The sequence below is a fragment of the Apodemus sylvaticus genome, chromosome 11 (genome assembly GCF_947179515.1).
Source record: "Apodemus sylvaticus chromosome 11, mApoSyl1.1, whole genome shotgun sequence".
NCBI classification, from domain to species: domain Eukaryota; kingdom Metazoa; phylum Chordata; class Mammalia; order Rodentia; family Muridae; genus Apodemus; species Apodemus sylvaticus.
This window is the reverse complement of record NC_067482.1, coordinates 2,734,902-2,752,926: the sequence shown is the minus strand read 5'-3', so window position 1 is coordinate 2,752,926 and position 18,025 is coordinate 2,734,902. Positions and strand designations below refer to the sequence as shown.

Below are 18,025 nucleotides of genomic sequence, written 5' to 3'. Positions count from 1 at the left end.
TGAGGCAAATGGGAATTTTTCTTAAAAGGCTCAAATGGTGCAGTAACATGATTTGCATGTGTTTAGGGACTTTTACTGTGTGGTGTAGAAAAAGTTAAAGTCAGGTAAAACATTAGTCTGCAGCTAGGAGAGTGCTGAAGTTGGCTTAGCTAGAGAGAGAGGAGGGAGAAAAAGAGAGAGAGAGGAGAGAGGAGAGAGGAGAGAGGAAGAGAGAGAGAGAGAGAGAGTCTCAGGTAGGAGAAGAAATAAGTTCATCCTTTGAAAATGATTTTGTCAATAATGAGTGAGACCTGAGCTTTGTAAACTGGGGTGTGGCGTCAAGGAGACTCCAACCATATTCTAGTTTCTGCCTTGGGCAACTGGAAGAAACTAGTGGCAGCCAGGGAAGGTGCATGGTGAAAGCTGCACTGACATTTGGGGAGGTGAAAGGGGTGGCGTCTAAATGAACATGACTTCTCCCTGTGACTCACTTCAAGGACCACAGAAGGCACCGGGTGAGTTCCGGGGCACAGCCTGGCTCCCTGCCCCTCCACCCCTCTGCTCTCTTGGGTCCTTGCCTCTCCCCTTTCTCATCATCCTCATCAGCCCTGTTCTAGCAGGTGCCATCAAAGCTGTGTCAGACCAAGGGGGAGGGTTTAGTGATGACCAGATATGACATAAGTTAATAATTGATATATATCTTTATTATGCACAGATAAAAGAATTAAAACTGTGGTTATCAAAACTATACCTCTACGCAGGTTCACAAAGACCATGGGACAAGAGGGAAGGTTACAGCAGGGGTGTTCAAACTGGCCACAGGGATTTTCCAGGGTATGCTTTTACCCTCACAGATGAAAAACAGTAACAAAATCAGGCTCACTCAGGAAAAACCAGAATGGAGTATTGCATTTGGAAACTGATAATAGTCCTTCCTAGAAAAATATCTGTCAGTTGATTGAACGAACCCCCAGATAAAACAAACAGGATTTAAAAAAAAAATGCATACACGACTCACCCGACCAATGTGCTCTGTTAATACAACCAGCAGTATGCTCATCATTCAAACCATGAGGTAGTTACAGTACAAAAAAGACAGGCGCGCGCATGCGCACCCCACACACTCAGGCAAGCCTGCGGAGAACACATGCAGGAAGTGGATTCACAATCTCATTACCAGACAAGCAAAAGGCCATTTTATGTTTAGGAAAGAATTGCTACATGACCAGCTCAGGCAGAAGAAAAATCTCCGACCTTGGAAAATGCAGCAGTAACAGCTGGCGAACACCACGCGGTGCGCTACAGAGCCTTGCGCAGACAGTCCCGCCTTAGACTGTGGGGCAGTCCAGCATGGCTTTAGCATCAACAAGACAAAATGGCCTCTGGGGCACTGGTGTGGCCTGCAGACACAACACAAGACTTTGCAGGTGAAACTGGGTTCAGCCAGACTATAACAACAGTCTTAAGGAAACTTGTAGAGTATGTTATGCAAGTAAGGCTTGTACTTTGTATTAAATCTGTGAAGGGTGAAGTGGTCAGAAACACTGTAACAAGAGCCGGGAGGAGACGCCCAAGCTTTACACTTCAGGAATACTTAATGACAATCATTTTCCAATATGGGATCAGATTTCTAGAGCTGAATAATACTTCTGATAATGAGATCCAAGGAAATAAAAGCTTTTTTATCTTTTCTTTCTCTCTTTAAAAAAAAGTCTTTTGGTTCTCATATTATAAATTTGTAAGTTAATTTAAGATTATTTATAAAGTCATTGGCAATGTAGTATCTCTCTCAAAAATATACATTTAAATATATTACAAAAAATTTTAACCCCATCCATCTAAGAAATCTTTTAATATCTTCCCATAGCTAATTTTCTCTTTAATATGATGGAAAAGGTTTTTCTTTTTAAAATCAAAGAACTGATTAGAAGAATTCACAGTAACTGAAATTATACATTTCATATTGAGTAACTTAAATTTCTCTAAAACATTTAAATATATCTTTATACAGAATTTTTGTAGTAAAATATAGCTATAAGTGATTTAAAGATTCTAGTCTTCTTTGAAGACATCTTTAAACATTTTTTTATACATAGAATATATACTTAACAGTTACATTCTGCTGAAGGTTAGGCAAAGCGCATTATTTTTAAACACAGGTAGCACAATCCAGGTCCTCCAAAATGACACCTTCATATTAAAAACCAACGGACTAAAGAAAAGTATTTCTCTAGTCTCAAACCATCTTGTATTCATGTGGAAAATCTGAAGTATTTTCAATGTATTTATGCATCAGTGGGAGGCCCTCGCCCTGAAGGAATCTGCTTTGGTTCCAATTTTCCCAGTTGAATGGAAGCTGGGCCACTCTGGTCGGTCAGCCGAGGGCTGTCCTCCTCCCGTCACATGCTGTCTCCACCAGCAATGCTTCCCACGGGAGTTTTCATTCACGAAGGCCGGCACACCACTGCCTGGCTTTAAAGGCAGTGAGCTTGGCTCATGGCTATTTCAGACTAGGATCTAGTTTGTTCTACTTATGGAATCTTAAGTTGTTTGGGGGTTGGGGTGGGATTCTGGAAAAGCGATATTATTTAATTTGCAGTGGATCAGGCATGGAGAATCTGCTCTGGGGTTCAGTTTTAACACCGAGGTGTCACTGAGCTCAGTAACTGTCAGAGTGGGAGAGGCATTACCTTATTCTGCTGAAAAAGTTCACCTGAAACCCTCTTTAAAGTTAGAGCCCTTCTCCCTGTCTCTGCAGAACTGGTGACATCACAGATGGCCTGGGGCTACCCAGGTTTCTGTACAGCCCTTCAGGGAGGCTGATGGGATTGGAGTCAATGTAGTCTACCACATATAACTCGAGTTCCAACTCTGGAAGCATAGGACATTTTTTTAAGGAGGAAGTGATCGTCTCTCCAATGTGCCGTGTGTTCTGCATTTGTGCCTGTATGACCGACCATACACAGGCATTATCTTGCTAATCCCTTCACTGACCAGTGAACCCTGCCTGCCTGATGTTTCAGTATTATTAGGACAGAATGACAGAGACATTGTGTCGGAGGCACAAACAGGATGTTCCACACTCTTTCCTTAAAGGAGAAACAAACCTGGCTTTAAGGCACTTTTGGAGTTGGTGTGCATGCGTGGAGGACCAGGAATCAGCGTTCATTTTGGCCCAAGAGAGGAATGTTGCCTCTGCAAGTGGCAGGCCCCAAGGCTAGCAAGCTACACAGGGGACCGCTTAGGGCATGGCAGGTCAGAAGTGGGCATCTGGAGCAAGATGCAGACTGGAGGGAGCATTTCTTCTATTTTACATCTTGGTTCAGCTAGGAGAGACTTCCTAGCTGTCTCTCCCGGCTCTACGCTCTAGCCGGCATCCCTTTACTCTGTAAAACATGACCCCAAATGATGGATGTTTGGACACCTGGACAAAGCAGCATTAAAACAAAACAAAACAAAACTGGCATATGTTTCACATTGAAACCCCCATCCTGCGAGGGGCTGGTGGGGAGGCCACCAGCTTAGCTTTCGTGTGACAGATGTCCAGGGTCATGTTTACACAGGCCGTGGTCAGGAAGGGGTGGGTAGAACAGGCTGTCTGTATACTGAAATTCACTCTCTCTTTACAGGGAACCCAAGATCAAGCCTTCCTTCCGAGTCTGGACACGCAGCGCTGGCATGAGGCCCTGCCCTGGCAGCAGTGGCGCGGGTGTCTGTCCACCTAGGCTGTGCTGCTGCTGGAGCAGGGGGTGCTCTGCGTGCTCCCGATGCTGTGGGCCGCGCTGCTGTTCTCCGAGGCTGGTGGCGAGGTCGGGACTTGCTGCCTTCGAGCCGTTTCCCCTGCAGTTAGGAGAGACGTGTCATATCTTGGGATCTGAGAAGGAATGTGCCCCGCCTCCGGACACCCTTTTTTTCTGACTTTTTACCTGGTGTTTTTCTCAATTATAGGCAAGGGCAGTTAGTGCAGGTTGACCAGAGGGCCTTGTGCTTTACGGTTTTGACTTGGTTTGGTTTGTTATTGTTTTTATAAGCTAATAAGAATGTTTTCTGTATGGTCATTTGTGGCTAGGATCTCCAGTGGCTCGTGACAAATTCACTGGATTCCAGAGCCTACAACTCTCCAAACATCACCAGTATCTACTAGCTAGGGACAAATCTTCTGACACCATGAAACTGCATAACCATCTCACAAGTTCATGACCAAGAACCACTCGACCGAGTTGTAAAACTAATCACAAATCAATATAATAATGTTTTAAGTAAGTCTATAATTCTTTTTTTAAATTAGGCTTTTTGTGCTAGGGATGAATCTAGGATTTTGCACATGCTGGGCATGAGCCAAATACCACTGAGCTACCCATCCCTTTTGTTTGAAATGCCTTGTGTAACACAGACCAGGCTAGTGACCTTGAGAGCTTGCCCTGGGCAAGGCACAAAAGCTTTGTGTGCCCAGCATGAAGAAGTAGGAAGGGGATGCGGTGGGGGTGGGAGCGCTGAGGGGGAGGAGATGAGGGGAAGGGGGCTGGGGGGAAGGGCTGAGGGGGCTAGGCTGAGGGGGAGGGGGCTAAGGGAGCTGGGGGGGAGAGAGAAGGGGCTGGGGGGAGGGGTTTAAGGGGGAGGTGGTTGGGGGCCACTACCAAGGGAAAACCCTTTGGGGCAATGCGCTTAAGCTGGCTGTACATGGGACCTGCACCGGTTGCCAGCAAACCACTTCTTTGCATCTGAGCCTCTCTGTTGAGTTCAGGGTGAACTTCTCCTGAGACATTAACCGCCTCACTTGTCATCACACACCCTGCTGCATTACAGCTCCGCCCGTTCTTTGTGCCAAGTGTGCAGTGCTCTGGAGAGGGAGGGAAGCTAGGGTCACACATGGTTTGCATTTAGCTGTGTGAGAGGCCCTATGGTTAGCTAGTCCCTTCCTTGAAACTGGCCTTTAAAAAAGAGCCCTAGGTGAGGAGAGAGGTGGGCACTGCTGCACAAGCCTCCCCTCAGCAGTCCCCACCCCCACCGTCCTGGGAAGTCCCCAGCAGGCCAGGCCTGTTTAGGAATTAGACCCTATCTTTCCTGTCATGCTGAAATACACACCTATCAGCCAGGGATAAGAAGCCCTCCCTCTGCTCCATTAAAACACAACACTGCAGCAGCTAGAGCAGGCTCTGACCTCCGAGCCAGCTCAGGAACTGGAGACCTAGGCCTCCGCAGCCTTCCTGGGGCCCCTGGAGGATCTCTGCCAAATGAGCAGTTCAGCTCAGGCCCCAGGGCAGGTTTCAGCTTGCCCTGACACAGCTCCACAGGTTTCTGCATCCACCTCAGAGCACTTGGGGCTGTTGCATGCATTTGGCTTCTTCTAATTATGTTTTCTTCTGGGATTGGAGGGATGGAGAGGAAAGGGTCAGTATTCCCAAGGAGCAGGCCAGTCACGGTGCTGTAACAGCCTTCTCCCCTGCAGGATTTTGGATCTCCCCCAGCACCACCCCTTTGAATGGTATGTGATCAAGGGTGAGAAGCAGCAGCCTGCCAAAAATTCATTCTCATAATGGGAGATCATTTCTAGACAATAATCCAATCTTTCTCCTTCCTTCCCCTTCCACTTCCCTCCCCCTCTCCGTGTTTAAACCCAGGGCATTGGATATGATAGGCCCTACCTGATCTTATATTCCCATATATTTCCAGCCCTTAACTATTCTGATATACACACAGATACATACATAGGCACGCACACAGACACATACACACTCACACACCCTAGACACACATAATACACTCATAGACACTCACACACACATATACACACAGAAACACATTCTCACACACATACATCCATATACATATATACACAGACACATATACACAGACACACATTCTCTCTCTCTCTCTCTCCCTCTCCCTCTCCCTCTCTCTCTCTCTCTCTCTCTCTCAGACACACACACACACACACACACACACACACACCACTTTACCACTCACATGGTAATCCAGTCTCAGTTGAATCTTCCTGTTGCCCATTAGAAGGCTATGGTGGCCACACATAAGCTTGTTTGTTTGTTTGTTTGTTTGTTTTTTTATCCAGAACTAGAGCAGAACCTAAGGCCTTGGACTTGGCTAGGTAAACACTCTATTACCAAGTTAAATCCCTAATCCCTGAAGTTCAGTAAAACAGCAACCTGTCCCCTTTTAAATCAAGGGCACGCTGGTCTACGGGAGGTTCCTCCCATCCCTTGGGCTCTGCTGGCCTTGTGAGTTCGGGCTCTAGCGGACAAAGCAGGACAGCCTGGCCCCTCTGGTGGTGTGCACATGCCTGTCTCTTCCAGAACAGGACAGACACTTACTGAATCACTCTCAGGAAAAATTTCAGCAGTGTGTCCTGCCCAGGAAGTCTGAAGATCTGCTTCCTGGGAAGTGTCTCTTTGCTGTGTCAGCTTATTTTAGTGCCCATTAGAAAAAAGCTCTCATAACTTTCAGAGTCTTGGAAGCTAATGTAAAAAAACCTTGAGAGTGAGAGAAAGCCCATACTCAAAGTTGGGGGGTGTGCCCCGAGGCAGGCGAATCACACTAACCTGATACTCTTGACTTCTGTTCAATGCACTGTTCTATGGAAGAGAATCGGTCAGTAAATGCTCCGGATCCTGGAGCAGGCTGGCTATCTAGACTAGATGAATATGTGAGCACTGGGTTCAACGGAGAGACCCTGCCTCAATTTATAAGGTATAGAGGTATAAATCTGTCACAGAGGGTTCAAAGGCATAGGCGCCTGAGACATCAGGCACTGAAGGAAGAGGAGGTGCTGAGGGTATACACACCCTAGTGGGCTAGATCCAGCTGCAGCAACACAACAATATGGCTCCCCTGAGTTTCTCTGTCCTTTGCTATGGGACCTGTCTGTCCTTATCCAGGATGAAGAGGGCCATGCACCCTTTGAAGGGGTGACCTTGAGGGTGCTGGAAATGCCCACCCAGTCCCAGACTCCACAGCTGAGTAGGTGGTGCTGCTGAGGTGACATCACGCCCTTGGGCTCAGCCTCACTACTGAAGCAGAAGGCCCGATCCTCTCCTGACAGCCCACACGTCTGTGTCCTCCAGAACATGGCGTGTGTTTGATTACCACATGCAGGAAGAGTGTCGGTGCTATGCCCACCCTGGAAGCTTGAGTATTTCTTTTCAAGGCAGTATTCTAGGTAACAGAAAGAGAAGCAGAGGGCTAGTTAGGTTCATCTTTCAAATAATTTATCTAGTGAGAGAAGTCAGGAAACAGGGGTGAGAAAGGAAAGAAAAGAAAAACTGCCTGATACACGCCAGCCACCTTAGCACTCAGGAGTCTGAGACAGGAGGATCACAAATTTGAGGCCAGTTTGGGCCACATAGTGAGCCAAAAGCCAACACAGGCTGTGCTGAGATACTCTATATCACTACACACACACACACACACACACACACCAATTAAAGAGGAGGGATGGAAAGAATGATGGATGGGTTTTTAGGCTGAAAGCTCAATTAATTCCCAGCATCAAATATGAAAACACCCCTAAATCACAAAATATGAATAATACCCGTTATTATTATAAAGGTGATCCCAGAAAGGAAAGACAGATCACACATGGAGAGAATCAGAAATACAAATCTAAGTGGTCTCAAACCCTCAGCAGCAATCTTTCGAGCTAGAAGCTAGAAAAAAAAATGAGGGGCACTTTCAAAATTAGAAGGGATTGTTTATAATCTAACAGTGGATACCATGTTTGTCAAGCAAGTGGTTTTATAAAGTGAGGATATTTCAGACTCACAGCATAAAGGGAACATGCTTTTCCCATGTCCCCTTTAAACCAAGATGAAGGAAGGTGTGGGGTGTATGGCCTAAGATATCCCTGACCCAAAGAAAAGTGATGGAAACCCCCAGATTGGAAGTAGAGGAGAAAGTTCCACAATGGGACAGGCTGGACAGGCCCAGCTGGCTGAAAAACGGTTTTCTTCTTAAAGGGGAGGAGGAACGTGAGCGTATGCATGCTTGTGAGCAGCTGCGGGGCATAGACGCTGAGAACCGAACCTGGGTTCTGGGAACACACCTGTATCCCCAGAGTTGAGAAACCTTGGCCCAACCATCTCTCCTCTGTTTATGGTAAGACAGGGTTCTAAAATGGGGTTCTCCAAACAGAATTAATGGAGCCCTAAGGCAGTTAAATCATTGGGCCTAGAACTGCAATAAGATGGGAGCAGAAACCTATCTTTTTAGACTAAAAGCTATTCCAGGATCATGAGTAGAGTGTCATGATTCAGATCTGTGGCTTGTTGTGTGCTGTGGAGACGCTGGAGAACATAATCAGAGAGTCATCCAAATGAGGGGTTATTCTGGACACAGAGGCAGAGCAGCCTGAACCCCCAAATGTACCATATAAGGTCTGAGTCCCACAGTTAGCTTATGGTGGAAATTAAAGGACTGAGTCAGTGTTTGGATGCCCATCTCGCTTGCTGGCCACAGCATTCAGACCATCCCTGTTCATCTAAACTTGCTGCTGGCTGGCCCACGTCAGAAACTAACTGGGTTCTGAACTGAGCCCTCCTTGTGTTTGCTCGGTACTAAGATTAATTGTGAGCTGTGCCTAAGATCAGCTTGGGGGAGGGGCACAACTTTGAAAAGTCATCTTGGAGCAGAATCATAAGCATTGTCAAGAGCCTACACCAGGCAACAGCATCTTTTTGGTCTTTGTGTTTCTGAGTTGGCATAAACAAAAACTGTTTGCTGGAAGGGCCTTTGGTTTGTCTTTAGTCTGTGTGCAAACTTTATTTTTATATTAACAATACCTTCAGCTTTCGTCTGAGGCCTTTGTTTGGCTGAAAGAGGGTGAGGTGGAGCTATCTCCAACTTCAGCGAGGAGCCGGACTCAGCACTCAGGCTTTGCCCTCTATCAGCTTGATGCTTGGCTTTGCACAGACCTGGTACTGCCAGAGGGCTCTCAGTGGGGCCTGCTTCCACAGCGAGGATATTAGGTCACCCTGCATTATGCCTGGCCTGGCTTCCTAGCCCAAGATGGACCATATGGGTTTCAGGATCCGTTCTGAGACCCAAGCCAGCCAGTGGCTGAATAGACACATGGAAAACATCTGTGGGTGACCAGCCCCACATAAAATCCTCAGGGCTACAGTCTTTGGAGTACTTTCAAGTTTATTCCCAGTAGACAATGTAGGCCGCCAAGTGCCCTAGAGCCTCCTCCGTGCAGGAGGCTGGAAAAAGTTGCAAAGAACTATTAGTTCTAGATCTAAACATGTCAGTATTGCTGTGATAAAATTATTTACTCCACAATTCTACTCTGCTAAAAGCTGTCCCTTTGGGTTCTTTTCTGAACTTTCGCATGAGGAAAACTTCTTCAAATGACTCATAGGCATTTCTATAACGCTCAGAACCACCCCACTTAGGCCTTCATTTTCTCTGACATGAAACACATTTCACTCAAGAGTTGCTGGTTGGGAACAAGGACTTTTGAGGACATCGAGCTCTCTTATTAAACTCTCTTTAAGCTTTTGCCACTAGGATGACTTTCATGAGGTAAAATTCCTAGGCCAGAGGGCTGATGTTTGTGCTGTGATCTAAAATATTTTGTTGTGAGGTGTAGCATTTGAAGTGGAAAGAGAGTAAGAACTTTTAGCTAGTGAAAGAGCTGGTGTCAAGTGCTTTGCTCAAGAGTTTGAGGCTCTGTCTAGCAACCAGCAGAAAACATGGGAGCTGGGCCTGAGCGCCTGCTGCCCAAGCATGGACCCTGGGGTGTAGACGCCCCCAGAACTTATATAAAATCCTGGGAAGGCTAATGACTAACTGTAATCTTAACGCTTTGGGAGGCAAAGACAGGATTATTGGGGCAACTCTGTATAGAGGTCAAAAGAACATCAAAATAGGAAGGTGGGAGGGGAGAGCACAGCTTTAACTTTTTTGTTTCACTTTTTATATTTCTCTAGTCATAAAAATATATTTTTGAAATTTAAACTTCGTAAACACAGGAGAATCTTGTTTACGAAAGATGTCATGAGTTAAAGACTAGGAGATCCGTGGTTTGAGTACCTGACTGAGGACGGGGTGAGTGTTACTCAATGCCCTGGCAGCTCTGGTCATGAGCAACTGGTCTACCCCATCACATCAGCTTATCCCACGGTCTTTCATTTTGGAGCGATGGTTTCTAGTTCCAGTTAGTCATCCTACACAGACTCTTCTCCTTTACGTTCTATGACAAGATCAGAACTGTCAGCTGAACACTGAACACTGAACACTGTACACTGTGCACTGAACACTGAACACTGTAATGGCAACTAACAAAAACAGGGTACACATTTCTTTCCCAGGCATCACTTAGACCAAGTTACATTTTTATGTGACCTAATAACACCAAATACATAATTATAAGAATAATAAAAATGGATGCTCTCTTCTTTTGCTTATTATTTCACCTGTCCAATAAAAACACTGGTGTCTGTTGTGTGCCGGGTGCCCTGTGTGCCGGGTGCTCCGGGTGGCAGGTGTGCAGATGCACCCTAGCTGCACACGAGCAGTCACTAACCTGTGTGGGAGTAGATGTACCACAAGGCCCCCGTCAGGAGTGCTCCGATCACAAACGCTGCAAATGCAATGCCCATCACGGTGAGCGTGTCCAGGCCATGGAGAACCTCTAGGAGAGGGAAGGAGAGACATACGTGATGTCAAGCTGTCTCGTATATCTCAGTTTCATACTCACTTCACAAGCATGGTCACAGTAAGATCAGAGAGTGTAATCACAGTAAAGTCTACATTTTGTTAGCTGCAGATTTTTCTGACAAAGGAAAAGATGGATTGATTGGGCTTTTATATATTCTGTTTGCAATTTATTCTGAGCAAAGCAACTTTTGAATAAAAAATTTCAGACTTAGTTTTGTTTGTATGACTCTTTTGCCTGCATGCACTTAAGTGTACCACGTGCGTACCCGTTGACTCTCCTATCTTAGAACTGGGGTTCTGCATGACCTCGGGCCACCATGAGGGTGCTGGGGATCCAACCTGGGTCCTCTGCAAGAGCAACAAGTGCTCTCCAGCTCCCCAAAATGTCAGTTTTAAAAATAAGATTTATAAATTTTGTGATACTTTAAATCTGTGGACTGAAAACCCAGGTAACTTGAAACGTCACAGGTTAAATACTTTAGACAGTAAAGAACCTTTAATCCCAGCACTTGATGCAGAGGCAGGCAGATCAATATGAGTTCAAGATCAGCCTGGTCTACACAGTGAGTTCCAGGCCAACTAAAGCTACACAGTGAGACCCTGTCTTTTAAAAAAAGTAAACTACCACTATCAAAATCAGACTCGCTGCTTCTTCTTTGAGCAATAAGTTTCACTACAGCCTTAGTAGACTCCGAAATGTTTTTGAGAACACTTGCAGAGTCTGAAAGATGAGAGGGAAGGAGAACAGAACAGAATGAATTACTCTTGTGCATTAGAACATGCCACTGTGCCCACAGTAAGCCCCAGCCTTAATCCTCATCAACAGCCTTGCTTTAAACAACCTGTTCTTTGACACCTTTCCAACTCTGATCTTTCCATGAAGAAAATTACTTCTCAGTGGGTGCCACATCAGTTTTACGGTCAGCAAAACATATAAAAGAACTAATTGTTTCTCTACTTGGCAAAGTTTTTTTTTTTTTTTTTTTTTTTTTATGTTTGAAACTGACTCTAGCTCTCAGAAATTGCATATTTCCTTTCATTCAAGATGAAGCATCTTTGAGTTAGGACTAGTTTGCAAAGTAGTGTTTGGTAAGATAAAAGCCTGTCTTAACATATACACACATATACATTTTAAATTTATATATAAAATATATAATATATAAATATAATTTTTATATGTACATATATATAATTTTTTAAAATTGAAGGTACAAGTTCTCTTCAAGTTACAATTTCTTCTTTTATTCCATTCAGATGCAACCGAAACTGATCATTCTAGAAATGAAACCTCTTTGCTTTTGAACTCACACCACAAAAGATTCAGTCATAGGCAAAGGTGACCTAAGCCATTCAAAGGTTTTTGTTCAGTATTGCCCAGTGGAAGGAATCTTGAAGGACCCAAGCTCTTCCAGCTGCCTGCTGCCACTGTGTTCATTTACATTCTGAAATAAGGAGGGTGACCCCACCCGCCATGGCCAGGAGGTAATACAAGATGAGTCCTAGGTATGACAGAGGGGCAGTCCTGGGAAGGAACAAGGAACGAGGAGCCAGGAAGAGCCTGGTGGAAGTTACAGTGACAGACCAACCCTTTAAGCTGCAAAGCTTGATCTAGTTCATGGGACAGGTACAAAAAGGCGCTGAGCCTTTGTATGCCTACAAATGCAAAGACAGCGTGCCCATGAGTTTTTAGTAAAGACACCTGAAAGTCCAAAGACAGAGATGACATTTATGAAGATCAGCCAGCTGTGTCTGTTACTGAGTTTGTGGTACTCCATTATTCCATAATCTTCTAGAAATAAGCCACTTAGAACATAAAGAGGGCCTTCTATAAAAGTACTATAAAGAATGATTTGTATACAGCACTCTAAAGGCAGAGATAGGCAAAACTCTGAGTTTGAGGCCAGTCTGTTCTACAGAGTGAGTTCCAGGACAGCTAGGGCCACACAGAGAAACCATGTCTCAAAAGACAACAAACCAGAAATTTAAAATAAAAAAAAATAAAGAAAAGAAAAATAAAGTTAAAAAAAATATTATGTATATTTTGGGGTCAGCAATGGGAACCAGACCTGGGAGTCTCCAGGAAGAAGACAATACACTCTCTTCTCACAGGGACACATCATCTAGAAGAACTATGGGTGGGTGGCAAGATGCCAAGGTGGAATCCTGCTTCCGTGCCAGTGATAACCATGGAAACTCACTTCAGTAATATACAACATGACAGCCCATACATGATTCGCAACTCATCGTCCTGTACCTACGGTGCTGCACACAGCTGCTCTCTTACTATCCCTAGCTCTCTCCACCCCTTCAATTAAAAATAGTCTTGAGTGTGTGGTGCTGACTTCCTCTGAGCAGGTACCCACCACAGGCAGAATCTGAAGCAAACACTCCCCACTGGATGACAGAAAAGAACACACAGTTAACATGATAGAGTGAGGCTACAGCCTTCCCGTTCCGGCCACGTGTGTCACTGGGTCAGCAAATTAAGGCTTTAATGCGGCAAGGGTAGAGACCACAGGAATAGGAAGGGAGGAGGTGAAGGAAGGACAGAGAAGGGAAAAGAAAGTGTGAGAGGAAAGGAGGAGGAAGTGGGGAGGACCGCCCAGTACTCCTTATCAGCTCAGCTTGGCTCTGTCTCCCCTAACAAGCACATTCTCAGAGAAGCCCAGAGGCTTTGCCTGGAAACTGTTGCATACTTACGTGGAGGAGGAGGAACTGGACTGGAATCCTTAGTGTTTGGAACATTTTCTGAAACAAAAGCATAAGTCACAATGTGTTCCATTTACGTAAGGGATCATCAGGCTAAGCAGACATTGTTCTATTTGTTAGTACTTTGTGTCTCTCTGTGTGTGTGTGTATTTGTCTCTCTGTCTCTGTCTGTGTGCGTCTCTCTGTCTCTCTCTGTGTTTGTGTGTGTGTTTGCGTGTGCGTGAGTGTGTAACTCTGTGTGTGGGTGCTACTGGAGGCTAGGTGATGGTGTTGGGATCCCTGGAGCTAGAATTGTAAGCAGTTGTGGGTCACCTGACTTTGGTGTTGGGAGCTAATCCCTGGTTCTCTAGAAGAGCACGCAGCACTCTTAACTGCAGTGCAATCTCTCCAGCCCTGTATTAATAAATATTCTGTGAAAATACTGCCAATATTCCATTTTATGTATAAAACGTCCATCTTAGAAATGTTAGGTGCTGTAGTGTGCTAATGAAAGATTACAGAGGCTGCCCAATTTGAAGGCAAGCTGAATGCACCTGAATCTAAGGCTCTGAGTCTGACTGCATGAATGTATTCATCTTTAGGTTACCCATATGAGAGTTCGATACCACCAAATACCACGTGTCTCCACTACAGTCACAACACTGTTCTTTTTAAATATTCTTTTAGGAATCTACAGCTTTCACCTGGGCATAGTGGCATGTGTCTTTGATCCTAGCACTCAGGAGGTAGAGGCAGGCAAGTCAAGGCTAAGCCTGGTCTACATAGAGACCAGAGTTTCAGGACAGTCAGAGCCATATAGTGAGACCCTATCTCGAAAAACCACCACCACCACCTACTGCTGTTGTAATGACTCTCCTTAATCGCAGGGTTAGATTTGGTTTCACTATCTGTGTTACCAGATTCTCTCTCTTCTCACCATGTTCCAATTCTTTTCTCCTACTGGGTCCCCTCAAAGTGAACTCCCTTTTGTATACAGAGAAAAACAAGTGCAGTCTGTTTCCAATGAAACATAGTATTCCCTCCCCTTTCCCAGGTCCTGGTGGTGGTGTCTCCTCCTCATTTAAGGTTGGCACAGGCTCTCCTGCTGTGCTGGCCCTGGTCTCTCCTGCAGGGCAGACCTCTCCCACACTGCTCACCCGCTTTCCTGTTACCCAGGTCACACCCCAACACACTAGGGTGCCGGGGAGTGTGGAGGTTCTTGTCCTGCCTTCAGGGGGCCTCAGGGCAGCAGGGACTCAGACTTCCAGAGGTGCCTGGTGACAGGTGCTTAAAATGCCGGCGTGCTTTTGTAAAATGGTGGAAACAAGAAATAAGACAGCAAAATGCTTATGTGCATCAATAATTCTGTAGCTTCACAGTCACAGAATGCCACAGATCTGAGGTTTTATATGGTGTTAAACCCTGTCCTTTGGGGCAGGCAGAGGAAGAATTTGCAATTACTGTTGTACAAATGAGCAGCCTGAGACTCTGATATCCTGTGACCAGCCCAGGATCACAGCTGGGAAGCATCAGGGCAAGGGCTGAGCCAGTTTCTGCCTCCTGCCTCCAGGGTACAGAGGAGTGTGTGTCCTTGCCCTCAGCTGGGGAAGTCCTGCCTTTGTAACTACTGGGCACAAGGCTTGTTGCTCTCTGCAGTGAGATGGGCTTAAACCAGGCCAGCACTGGCCTGAGATGGGAAACTGTAACGTGAAATGATTTATTTAAGAAAGCAAATGAAGAATAATGCATGAGGTGAAAATTACAAGAAATTAAAGTTAGTTCCATAGGCAGAGTCTCCTTGAGACAGCGGCTGGGTATGTCCCAAACCAAATGTATTACCTCCCGCCCTTTATAGAGAAAGGGTGAAAACCCCTGGTTCCGGCCCCAAGTGCTCTGGGCTCAGTGTCTCTCCACTTCAGCTTCTTCTTCATTCAATAAAGAAGGACGTGCTTTCAATTCATAGCAAAACAACAATGGCGGAAAACAACTTGTGGAGTTTAGACTGAAATAATACAAACTGGCCTTTATAAAATTAAAAATAAATAATAAGGCTGGCAGCGGGAAGGGAGATGGATTGCTTGTTCTCGGAGCTACCAAGCTCGATTGGAGGAGTCCAGTTCTGAGTGATCAGTAATGGAACCTGAAAATGGACCCCTGGAAGTGAGATCATGGCGGGGCCCCGATGAGGAAACGTTTGAGTTACATTTTGATACAGTTACCAAGAAAATTAGGGTGCTTAAAAAAATCAATTCAGAGATCCAGGCATAGTGTGTAATCCTATAACCCCAATCCCCGGGAGGCGCCACTGGACCCGTTTGAGCTGCACGGTGAGAACCTGTCTGTGATGCTTGATTGCCCATGTGACACAACTCGGACGTACCACGGAGGAGGACTCTACCGAGGAAATGTCTGCATGGTGCTGTGTAGACACATCTGTGGGAATTATCTCAAGTTACGACGATGTGGGAAGACTCAATCCAGTGAGTGAGGTGCTATTCCTAGACAAGGGTCCTAACAGAATGAAGCTAACTGTTAGCAAGCGTGTACATACACATTTCTTGCTACTCATGACCACTGGTGTAATGTGATGAGATGTTTACAGTTTCTGATTTGATTTCTTCCAAGAAATAGACTGTAAGCTAGGATGACAAACTAAATAAACCAATCCCCTCTTCTATGTGGCTTTGGTGGTGGTGGTGGGGGGAATGGATATTTTATCACTGCAAAAGACATGAAGCTAGAACATAGTCTTAGAAAAAAGTGATACAATTCAGTATACAGAACTTACACTCACTATACCAACTATAAAATGCATTTTTTTAGGGACTGGAGGGATGGATCAGTGGTTAAGAACACTTGCTGTTGTTCTAGAGGACCTGGGTATGATACTCAGCACCCACATAGTGGCTTACAATTACCTGTAACTCTAATTTCAGTGGATCAGATACTCTCTTCTGGCCTCTTAGCCCATCAGACAGGAAAGTGGTACAAAAATACACATGAAGGCAAGATGACCCCCACACATAAAATAACAAAATACATTTTTTACGCGATGTGTTTTCTGGCTGGGTATGTAGCTGGTAGAACACTTGCCTAAAATGCACTTTCCTGGGCTTCGCTTATTCAGCACTAACAAACACCAACTCTAACGGTTATAGATTTATGCACCACGATAAAATAGTCAAAAATTCTACTATTCTTACCTCCATCATAAGAACTCCATAAAGTGGAAGTTCATCTAACCACAAGATCCACCTACTCTCAAGAAATTAGCAGTTTGGCTCACTGAAGTAAGCGCAAAGGCATCCAAAGGCCTCCACGGTGGTGTGCGTCACGTGAGAAGTGTGCGCACACTCACTTCTGGGAAGAACTCCATGAAGCCTTCCGCCAGCGGTCAAACTTTCTCACTCAGAATCCCCAAGTGGTTTGAAAAGAGTGATTCTCCCTGGGGGAGACCTCACATGTAAGCGGTTAGGTTTTATGGCAAGGTCTTCCTGATGGATGGTGCTGTTTAAAAGTTCTTAATGGACTTAGGTTGTGATCTAATAGCTCTGCCTCAAGCCCCTCTGTGACTCTCCGTGCAGAGATGAACCTACACAGCAGGGCAGAGGGCCCAGGGCTTATCCTTCTAACAAGTTTTGTTCCCCATAACCCCCGAGTCTGACTGAAATCGTGTCTCTCCCAGAGCCCTGTAACTAAACCCGCCTGCTGACAGAAAAGAGCGGCCCTAACAATATTGACCTAGGGCTTAGGGGAAAAGACTGTTAGAAAGGAATCCTAGATGTTGCTGTAAAGAGAATTTTAACAGTAGATTTCTTTGCAGAAAGAATACACTATAATCAACATTCTGGATCAAATCTTTTCATATACTCTGAACAACTTTTGGTTTACCTCTAGAACCAGAATTTCCCCCCTCAGGCTTGTTGGGCAAGGCTTTCGTGGGTGCGTACGCCTGCGGTGGGTTATGCATGAGTAACTGACACAGCTTTTGGCCTCCCGTTTTAATTTAGTTCTTCTAAACACTGGAGGCCCTAGAAGGCCCACAAAGAAACAAAGCATCAAACTGGCACACACACACATCTGCTGGCATCTGGCAGAGGGGAGCCAGGGAGGAGGAGGCTTTGCATGGTTGTTCGAGTGTTTTTACTAACCTTACCTCTCCAATTCTGACCCTTTCTCTGGGCTCTTTTCATTATTGATGGGGTCCCTGGCAGTGGTCTGCTAACTTACAATGGAAGTAGGGGTAAGGGGCGGGGAGTGGAGATGGGGAGGCTCTTTTGAAACTTGGAGCCCTCTAGAATCCTACTGGGTTGTCCCAACCTGGGTGGGGGTTGGCACAGGCATCTACTGGGTAGAAATGAAGGGTGATGCTAAATATTTTTACATTGTACCACATCAGAGTTAGCCAGCCCGGGGCAAATGCTATTCAGAGTGAAAAACAGTGTGCTAGAAAGAACTTAAAGGCTTAGTAGGAACCCGATAACATGTTTTTATAATAAACAACCCAAAGTATCATTTCATGTTCTATTACCAGGTTCCTACTCAGCAGCACAGCATCTAGATGCCTTGTAGAGCAGTGTTCCTAAGCGATCTAAGCACCGGAGTTCTCCTCAACATCTTTTTATTTTCCCTTCTGAAATAAGGTCTTCCCAGGTAGCTCTGCCTGGCCTTGAATTCACAGAAGTCT

At 45.4% G+C, this 18,025-nt stretch overlaps 1 protein-coding gene across 1 annotated transcript in view; it reads right to left on the bottom strand.

Moving 5' to 3' along the window:
- Positions 1-661: 661 nt before the first annotated feature.
- The window catches only part of Tgfbr3 (transforming growth factor beta receptor 3), a 171,465-nt gene continuing 154,101 nt past the window's right edge, over positions 662-18,025 (bottom strand). The window contains exons 15-17 of the mRNA XM_052199751.1: positions 13,351-13,398; positions 10,517-10,624; positions 662-3,819 (exon numbers count right to left, since the gene is read on the bottom strand). Coding sequence (XP_052055711.1) covers positions 3,701-3,819; positions 10,517-10,624; positions 13,351-13,398 — 275 coding nt within the window. The 3' untranslated portion in view covers positions 662-3,700. The remainder of the gene's footprint in view (positions 3,820-10,516; positions 10,625-13,350; positions 13,399-18,025) is intronic.